The following is a 10696-nucleotide window of genomic DNA, read 5'->3' on the forward strand; positions in this document are numbered from 1 at the left end:
CTAGTTAGTCTCCGTGACGAAAATTAGCGGTAAAGAATTTAGTAAATATCAAATGTAAAATATAAGGGTCGATTTAGATAGGTGAAAAAATAAGAGGTCAATATAACACAAAAGTGAGGGGCCAATAAAATTTTCTCTAAATAAAAATATAGATAAATAAGACTTCTTTTTAAATAAAAAAATCACATTGATATTATATACCAATTAAAAATTATTTCTTAAATACTAACATATGATTAAAATTAATTCAATATTTATGTTTAAAAAGAAAATGTTTGTTAATTGATGATAACTATTATAATTTGTTTGATATTATCAAAATAATATAGTCAACTAATTTGTTCATTATTATCAAAATTAAATAGTAAATTGTCGAAATCACATGGTTATTAATAATTTTGTTTATAAATGTCTTATCTGAATTACTGTTTTCTTTTCGGATCTGACTAAATATCATTTACTCTATCTCACATTATCTCTCCTCATCCTATTTTTCTTGTAATGCAAACCCTTTCTCCAATTTGTAATTGACTAATTAGCACTTTAATCTCTTGTTTAACTATGTTGAAACTTGTACCGAGAAACCCATACTGGATATAAGGAGGGAAAGGATTCGGCTAAACTTGTCACTACAACCATTGGATTAGGATAGCAACTTAAGAAGGGTACGTTCTTATTTGCCAAGATGTAAAATATATGACCTGAAAAGAAAAAGGTCACCTATTGGCACACCCTAGCTAATTAAACAGAAGTCACCGGTTGGTATGATAGTATGATCTAGCGTACAAATAGGCCTGATTCAGAAAAACTTGGCCTAGTTTAACTCATGTCCATATTTATGACTGCTTTGCCTAAATAGTATATATTGACAGGCCAATTTATCTAATAAAGATTAGATTTTTCTATCATAGAATTTCATAATACTTGCCTTTTTAACGTGTTGAAATCTTTCATCCGCATAAATCTATAGAATTTTAAAATAGGTTCGTGCAAAGTTGACTTGATTATTTTCGGGTTGGATTTCAAGCAGGCTTCGAGCCGAGGTGGTAGAAGGGTTAGATGAAAAAGGCAAATAATCATTTACGAAGCATCATATTGGAGAATGTTCTTGAATTTCTTCGTATGTTTTCTCGCTGTATTGTTTAAAGGTATAGGATTTTATGGACCTGTAAAGACTGACGAATGAAGTGAATAATAGCCCCATGAGAAGCACCGGTTCTAATATATCATATCTAGTCATCGGAATTTGGTAAAGCTGATCTTATTATTGAGTCTCAAAAAATCCTTACAAGGAATGAACTTGCTCTACTCTCCCAGAAGCAGAGGAAGTCGACAGAAAATGATATCAAGGCAAAACAGTCCCTTGTTCTACTCTATCAAGCCGCAATTGGTTATGATAATCTTTGAATACGGGCGATTGAACCCTCTCTCCGCAACGACCGCTCTTTTGTCACCAATCAATTTGGCCACCCTGCGATAAAAGAAAATTAAAATTAAAAATTAACTAGGAAAGCATCAGCATTGGATTACACCGTAGGTACAAACTTAGGACAAGCTTGATTTCTAGTTTGATTTATTTTTCCCATAATTATTGTTCTCTAGCCTCTAAGCAAATCAAGCTTGACTAGTTTGATCAGAGCTAGGCTTGATCAAGGTAGACTCATTTACTATTATATAACTAATACTATAATATTAATTAATATATGTGGATGTAGATTAGCATAAAATTTCTCGATCACCTGAAATAAGGGGACCCTGTGTTTTCTTGGACAGTCTTCACCTTAGAGATCCTCTCCACCACATCCATCCCTTCCAGCACTCTGCCCACCACCAATGTCGAGGCATCGAGCTCCGGAGAATCCTTCGTCGATATCACAAACTCCGTCCCGTTCGGATCCTTCCCGACCTCCTCCTCGTCCACCTCTAGCTTCCCTTTCCTTGCCACCAGCTTCAGCTTCGGCGGCGGCTTCGTCGGGTCCCTGATCACGATCCCTACCGATCCCGCCACGTTCTTCGTGGCCGACGGGCACTTATCCTTCGCCGCCTCCCACTCCGCCACCAAGCTGTCCGCAATCAGATCACTGCCGGTTCTATTCGCGAGCTCGACGTCGACGCCGTAGGATCTCACTCCTATGTGTTGGATGTAATTCGGCATGATCTTGACGAACTCTTTCCTTCGGTAGCTGATTCCCGCTCGACCGGTGGCTAATGAGATGAATCTTGAGGAGCCAAAGGGCGCGTCGTCGCCAAAGAGGCCGACGACGACGCGGCCTGCGGGTTCGCCATCGATGGAGATGTCCATGAAGGCTTTCTTGGTGGTTGGAGAGTTGGTGTATATGGTGCAGTCGACATTGGTGTTGGGTTGAGCAAAACAAGGGGAGCAGAAGTAGGGGGGGAGTAGGAGAGGAAGGGAGGAGCCGACGGTGGCAGCCGCGAGGGCTCGGCGCGAGAGTTTCAGGATTGGTGTGGATACTGGAGGTGTGGTTTGGTGCTGAGGAAGAGATGGAGGTGGAGAAGGGGTGGGGAGTTGGGAGGGGGGATTGAGGGAAGGTAGTAGTTGCCTCATTCCTTTGGATGGGATTTGATCTCTTTGTACGTTGAGGACATGTACGTTTGGAGTGTTGAGATTTGATATCATGGAAGTGTTTTGTTTCGGTTAGTGTTTGTGGCACTTGGTTGTGGAAGGTGTGGATAAGGAGAGCAAGCAGGCCAATCACTCTCATGGTCTCATGACGATGAGTTTGTGGCTATGTGTGGGGAATCTTGATTTTTATGCCAATTGCCAACAGCCAAGAGGAGACCATTGGCCTATACATATAAAGGTAGTGCTGACTATTAAGAGGGTTATTAAGAGGGCAGGATGTTGGTGCAAGGGCAGGTAAATATGTTGCCATGTGTTTATAGCGGTGAAAATGGATTGGATAGTATTTAATTCATATCTGGATTTTGCTGATCAAGAAAACAACTTGGGTTCCAGTGATCAAGAAAAAGGTTTGGGCTCAGGCAATCAAGATTCTGATATGGGCTATGATTCAGGGGAGAGTTTCGGTGATCCAGCCTAGAGATTGGCCCATTCTCTCACGGGTTCACTTCATCGGAGCGAACCCGAAGACAACTCAAAAGTGATGTGAATGGGATTTCCTCAAAAGAGATACTATTAATCTCACATCAAAAATAGGAGGGTTATCTCAAGAGAAATTACAACATTGTTCTTCAAATCCTAATTGAGAGAAGGGGGAGAGTAGCAAATTTCTACATAAGGATGTACTTTTAGGGTTTGGCAAGAATTTGGAGAAAGAGAGATCGGCTAGGGTTGCGACGTCTCCAACTGTTGCTTAGCGAAATCTAGGGTGCTTCCACTGAGGAGAGAAGGATCATTAGGCAGTGAATTGCTAGAATCTCAAAGGCACGGATCACTAATGGTGATACTGAGAGCATCAAAGGAGATGAGGCAAAATGAATTCAAGTTAAAACTGAGCATAATAGTAACTATCAAGAATAGGTGGATTTCGGCAAATAACTTGGAGTTAGCAATGGATTCCATGTGGTCATGGGGTCATGTATGGCATGCTAAGGCAATCTCAAACAAGGAATATCTCGTGGATTTTTCATTAACTCAGCGAATGGAGGAAGTGATCAAACTTAGAGATATCGATCTAGGGGTAGCGACAATCAAATGTATTCCTCGAAGAAAGGACAAAAAGATCATAGATGGAAGAAATCCCATATGGATTTATATATCAGGTATACCACTTCAATGCTGGAATTATATTCACTTTTTGAAAATAGTAGAAGACTTTGGATTCCTTAATGTAGTTGATGAACAAACTACTAAGAAAATCAATCTTAAGTATGCTAGGCTGAGGGATATGGTGAAAGATGTTGGTGAGCCTAATTCCTAGAACCTGGTAAAAAGGAAAAAAAAAAAAAGAAGAAGAAAGGGCACCAAATGTTTGTCAAAATGTTTCAAAGAAGGAGCTCCCAAAATGTAAACAATAGGAATTTGTGGATATTATGAGAAAAGAAAAAAAAGGGAAGAAAGTCTAATGAATAAAAGAAAACAGATTATTGATGATAGTGGAAAAGGAACATAAATTATTTTAGTGAATTCTTTTGAAATAGTGGACAATGAAGAAGGTCCTCAGGTAGAGATTGGGTTAGAGAATAAAAAGCCAGAAGTAGTGATTTTGAAAAAAATATGGAAAGGAAAAAAAATTTTGATAGAAAAAAAAAACTCGGAGAAAAATGGAAGAAGGAAGTAATGTGAAATGGGAGGAAAAGAGGACATCTAAGATAGAATCAGATGAAGAAGGCAAGGATTGGCAAATAACAACTTATTTGGAAGAAGATATATTGGACATAAAGCCACTACAAGCGATCAAAGACAAAGGGACCAAGAAATATAAAATGAAGAAGCAAAGCAATTTTCCACAAGAATCTACCAGAAGGAGCATTCATAATATATTAAAACAAAAAACGACAAGAAAGGATAATTCAAGAACGTATTGAAGAGGTCGGCAAGAAGAAGGCTTTAGAGCAATGGAGGAAGAGGGCAAATGCAGATAATGAACATTTTATGCAATGTCTTACATTTTCAAAATTTTCTTCAAGTGAATTAATATTTATAGCCCAAACATGTGATATTCATTTGGAAAATTCTCTAGAAGAAAAAGAAGAGAATCTGAGGATATTAAAAGCCCTTGAAAGGGAAAGAGTAGAAAGATTCATGCAAATATAAAAGAGAAGTATGAGGATAGCATGAGTGCTGAATAAAAAGTCTTTATTGGAATATTAGAGGCATGAGTGGTAGTGAAAAGAAAAGGAGACTTCAAGAGATTATTACTCGGAAAATGTTAGATTTTTTATATTTTCAAGAAACAAAAAAAGGAGTTTAATGATTATGTGCTTATGTCTCTTAATTGTGGAAGAATAAACAGATGGTCTTATGTTCCATCTAAGGGTAGCTCTAGTAGTATGTTGATTGGGGTGAATAATGATAAGTTGGAGGTACTAGAGTGGATGATAAACCAACATTATATCGTTGTTTATCTCAAATGGAAAGAGGACAATTATACTTAGGTTTTATCTAATATTTATGGGCCTCAAGAGGAGGAGGATAAAGATGTTTTATGGGTGGAGACAGAAAACATGAAAAATTGGAAGAGTAATAACCGGTTGATTGGTGGTGATTTTAATGCCACTAGATATATGAATGACCAAAGAGGTATAATAGGGGAGATAGAATAAGGAATTCTTTTAATGGAGTTTTGCATGAGTTGGAGTTAATGGAAGTAAAGACGATTGTGAGGATGTTCACTTAGTCAAATATGCGAGAGCAGGTGGTAATGGCGCTTTTGGACAGAATTTTTGGTACCACTGAATGGGAAAGTCATTTCCCATTGACCAAAGTGATGGCTCTGACAAGGATTTACTCATATCATGTCCTATTATTGTTGGACACTTGTGAGAAGATGACACAAAATAATGTATAGAGAGGAAGAGTTATTGTGGCAACAAATATTGGGACAGTAATGGTTACTGCCAAGGTGACTTGATGAATACAGAGCTTACTTTCATGCTATTGCTAATGGTAGAAGAAGGAGAAATAGTATAAATTTTTTAATGATTGACGGGGTTAAAGAAAGAAATTTCTTGAACAGCAGAGAACATATTATAAATTATTATCAAAATTTATTTGGGGGTAGTCTCAGAATAGAGATTGACAATGTCTGAGGACAGCTGGTATAATGAAAAAATTGAGGAGGGTGAGGCAATTGAGCTAAGTAAGCCTTTTACAAAAGAGGAAGTGCAGTCTGCTATTTTTGAAATGGCTGACAAAAAAACGCTAGGTCCTGATAGTTTCAATATAAAATTTTATCATCATTTTTAGGATTTGATTAAGCAAGACATATTAAATATATTTTAGGAAATTTATGAGGGGAATAGAGTCTTACATAGACTAAATTATGTGATGATAGTGTTGATTCAAAGAAGCAGAGGGCAGAGAAGGTGGAAGAATTCAGACCTATCAACCTGTTAAACTACAATTATAACATAGTAACCAAGGTCCTAACGAAAAGGTTGTGAACAGTTATGGACAACCTTATTGGTGATTATCAAAGTGCCTTCATAAAGAAAAGATACACTTTGGACAGTATGGTGTGCGCATATGAGATAATTTTTTAGATTAAAAAGAACAAAGCTGAAGGAATTCTTTTGAAGCTTGATTTTGAGAAAGCTTACGATAAGGTGAGAGGGGATTTTCTGGAAGATGTTTTAAAATAGAGAGGTTTCCAAGATAACTAGATTGAGAAAGCCTCAAGTTTATTCTTTATTGTTTTGAAGCTATTTCTGGTTTGCAAATTAATTTTGATAAAAGTTCTCTCATTTATTTTGGGTTTGATATGGAGAGAGGTAAGAAGTTGGTGACACTAATAAATTGTCAAGTGGAGAAGCTACCTATCAAGTACTTAGGGGTACCCCTTTATGATAGCAAACTAAGAAAAAGTGACTGCTTACCGGTGATAGATAAAATAGAGAAAAGGTTAGCTAGCTAGAAAGGAAAGCTCCTTCCTTGGGGGGCAAAATTACCTTGATAAATTCTGTTTTGAGCTTAATTCCTCTATACTATCTCTCATTTTTTAACTTGCCAGGTTGGGTTAAAAAAAGATAAATAGTAGGGTGGCACGACTGAGAGAAAAAAAGTTTATTCTTTAGTGAGCTCGAGAAATGTTTGCATGAGAAAAGAGTATGGTTATATGGGAATTATTGATTTAACTAACATGAACAGAGCTTTTTTAGCTAAATGGTGGTAAAGACTCTTAAATTTGGATAATCATTATCTTTGGGCTGAGGAAATTAAGCAGAGATATTATAAGAGGGCAAAATCTAAAAACTTCAATGTGGGGAATTTGGCTAGAGTGTCTCCCTTCCCTTTTGAAATAGGGTGTTGAATACCAGTAATATGTTCAAGACTGGGCTAAGATGGAAGATCCAAAATGGAAACAATGTGAAATTTTGGAAAAACATGTGGTTGGGAGAAAGCAGTTTAGCTATCCAGTCTCATAACCTATTTGAGATAACTACTAATGTTACAATGAATGAGATTTGAGATGGTAAGATTGCAATACCGCAGACAATTGTCTAAACAATTGAGAATTGGTGAGAAGGAGATGAAAACACTAGTAGAGACCAGTGGCGATGAAATATATAATGGGAAAGATAAGCCTCAGTGAAGGTTTAATAGTAATGGTATGATAAGCTCTGATACCAATTGATGTGCTCTAGAACCAAAGATAGGCTACGCTAAGATTCCTTTAAAATCTGAATATATTACAGGAATCAGTCCACATAATCATGGAAAAATATCCATTAGATATTCTCAGTTAGTTAAAAAATTATGAAACTAATTGGGTTAGATCCGTAACTTCCGAATCTACAACTTTCATATTTACGCCCTTCACATATTCAAACTGTAGTAGGGACGAAAACACAGAATAACGTAGGTGATGGTGGTGGTGACGGGTGAAGTGGATGTTAGGGTTATGGATGGGTATGGAGATGAGAGTGGATTGTGAGTGTGATTAATGAAAGTAGACGAAGGGAACGAAGTGGTCGAGATCCTAAAGAAGATGGGTGGCTCGACAGTCGAGAGAGATTAGAATCTAGATTAGAAGAAATCTTGCCAACGGTAGATTTGGAAGGATGGTGAAGAGGGAGGAGGGATGAGTCTAGAGAGAAGATAGGAGGCAAGAAAATAAGAATCTAATAGCATAATAAAGTCGGCTGCCATCCATATATTTATAGAGGCTAGCCAACAAGTCTTAAAATAATATGAAACCCTAGTTCTAGAGGATTCCTGTCGATCGCGTTCGAACGCGCCCGATCGCGTTCGAATACACTTAAAAAGCCCCATCTCTGAATATGCGAACGCGATACAAGCGTTCGAACGTGGGCATTCGAACTCGCCCGACTGCGTTCGAACGCACAATATGCACTCTCTATATTTGCGAACCTAATGTAGGCGTTCACAAGAGCGTTCAAACGCGACCCCTCTTGCGTTCGAACGCGACCTACAGGAATTTAATTTTAATAAAAATAAACACCTAATACAATAAGAAAAGATCCTAACTAAATGTATCATGGTATCTATACTATTCATTCCTTGTATAGATTTCTTAACAATGGGAGTGTTATGCTTAGACAACTTCCTATGATATGAAATATGAAAATTCCATTAGAGGTGAGGGCATTTTTGTGGCTGATGTGTCAGAACAAAATTTTGATTAGGGATAATTTTTTGAAGAGAGGTTGGACCGGAAGCAGCAAGTGCGTTTTTTGTTCAAAGGAAGAATCAATAAATTATTTATTTCTGAGATGTTAGTATGTTAAAAAATTGTTGAAAGAGAATCAATGGGTAGCTCGTGTTGCCAAAATATGTGAAAGAATGGTTTGTGGAGAAGGCTAAGACTCTAAAAAGAGTGGATAACCAAAGGTTTTTTATTTGGCTTGCGGCAATGATTTGGAGCGTATGGCTTGAGAGAAATAATAGAATTTTTAATAATTTTGCTAAGGATTGGGATCTCTTTAGTATAAAATAACAGAGTTGTTCTTATACTGGACAAGTAATCAGCGGGGCGAGCTACCAAAAAGGCTAAGGATCTTGCACCGAGCTTGATTGTCAAACTAGACAAGGAAACCTATGTAGAAGACTTAAAGTTAGGATCGAAGAAGAATCTTTTGTTTTGCTTTATTGTTAAAGCAAGGATATTTTGCTATTTGTAATATTTTGTTTGTTGGTTATACAAATGCTGTAGTAGCTTGATTCCAATTGTTGGATGGTCACTATGGCTATTTCCCTCGGATGGAGTTGATTTCTACGGTTTGTAATACTTTCTTTGGTAGGGGGAACATTGTGTATGGGAAACTGACGGTTATGTTCCATCGAACATTGTAATACTGTTATTAGGGTGTTTATGGTTTCAATGAAACTGGCCTTTGGCCTTTTGTCAAAAAAAAAAACAAAAAAAAAGAGTTCATATCCGAAGAAATAAATCTATAATACTAGAAAATAGATATGTAATGCAATTAACTTTATAAATATTGGTTTATTAATATTTATCTTTTTTTACATTTAATCATACATATTTTATAGTAAAAAATAATAACTTAAATATTATTACATTTTATAATAATTTAATTCTTAATATATTTTATTATATTTTTAATATTATTATATTTTGTAGTAAAAAATAATAAAATTTTATTTTATATGGAACATATATTTTTAACAATCTTTCGAAAATTAGATTATTAATAATATTAAAATATTTACACTTTCATATGTTTTATTTTAGCTTAAAATATGAGATTACTAATAATATTATATTTTTTTTTTCTAAAATTACTTATTTTATCATTTTAAAGAAACAAAGATTTAATTAATTAATACATAGTTTAAATAGTAAATATATTATTTCATTTATGAGTTAATATTTAATTTGATAAAATATTTACTTTATTAATAATTATATTTTTTTATGGTATTAGTACATATAAAAATTATTTTAACAATAATATAATTTATAAAAAATTTATTATATCAATTGAATATTATATTATTAAGAATTTTATAAATTTATATTTATATTTAAGTATATAAAATTAAAATAATATTTAATAATAATAATACCTTTTAAAATGTGCTTACTTTTATGAAATATTAAATTATTAACATTTATGTTGTTTAAATAAAATTTTATTTATCTACTATAAAATAAAAGAATATGATAAGTGTAACATTCCACCATGCCATGTAACCCAAGAAAATAATTCCAAGAGACACGAATCCAATAAAAGCAAAATTTATTAATATGATACACTTAGTTAGGATTTTATCTAATTAGCTAAATTCAACTCTACGCAGTTTTAAAAAATTATTTGTAAAATATTCGACACATATCCAAATAATATCAAACTAGTTGGATAAGGTCGACAACCTCTAGATCTACAACTTTGATATTCATGATTTCTCAAGATTCAAAATATCTATGACAAAACGAAAGCTTAATCCAAAAGGTATTCGGAGAAGATAAGGAATAGTGGTTTAGTTGGTTTGTTAGGATTTCATATTGTTTTAGGATTTATTGGCTAACCTCAGTAAATATGTGGATGGCACCCAACTTTATATTATTATTGGATTTTTGATTTCTTGCCTCCTATCTTCTCTCTTGACTCCTCCCTCCTCCCTCTTCACCATCCTTCCACCTCTACCGTTGGCAAGGTTTATCCTCGCTTCTAATCTCCCTCGACTATTGAGCCACCCCTCTTCTTTGGGATCTCGATCATTTCGTTCCCTTCGTCTACTTCCCTTAATCACTTCCACAATCCACCCTCATCTTTATACCCATCCATAACCCTAACATCCATTCGACCCGTCACTACCACCATCACCTACGTTATTCCGTATTTTCATCCCTGCTACAGTTCGAATCTGTGAAGGGCATAAATACGAAAGTTGTAGATTAGGAAGATACGGATCCAACCCAATTAGTTTCGTGAATATCTGAAGAATATTTTCCCACGATTGCGCGGACTGCTTCCTGCAATAAATTTATATTTTAAGGATGTTAGGTTTTTTATTTATTGGCAATTTTGTACAAAATATTCTAAGTGTATTCTTTCATGTATTTGAGCT

At 35.2% G+C, this 10696-nt stretch overlaps 1 protein-coding gene across 1 annotated transcript; it reads right to left on the reverse strand.

The window, feature by feature from the left end:
• Positions 1–1244: 1244 nt before the first annotated feature.
• LOC140778411 (peptidyl-prolyl cis-trans isomerase CYP26-2, chloroplastic) lies at positions 1245–2657 on the reverse strand. The gene is made up of 2 exons (XM_073123110.1): positions 1740–2657; positions 1245–1471 (listed from the first exon to the last, which is right to left on the reverse strand). The coding sequence occupies exons 1-2, from the start codon at positions 2636–2638 to the stop codon at positions 1369–1371; spliced, it is 1002 nt and encodes a 333-aa protein (XP_072979211.1). The 5' UTR covers positions 2639–2657; the 3' UTR covers positions 1245–1368.
• Positions 2658–10696: the final 8039 nt, after the last annotated feature.

This window comes from Typha angustifolia, chromosome 15 (assembly GCF_048772165.1).
Source record: "Typha angustifolia cultivar Huaian chromosome 15, ASM4877216v1, whole genome shotgun sequence".
NCBI lineage: Eukaryota > Viridiplantae > Streptophyta > Magnoliopsida > Poales > Typhaceae > Typha > Typha angustifolia.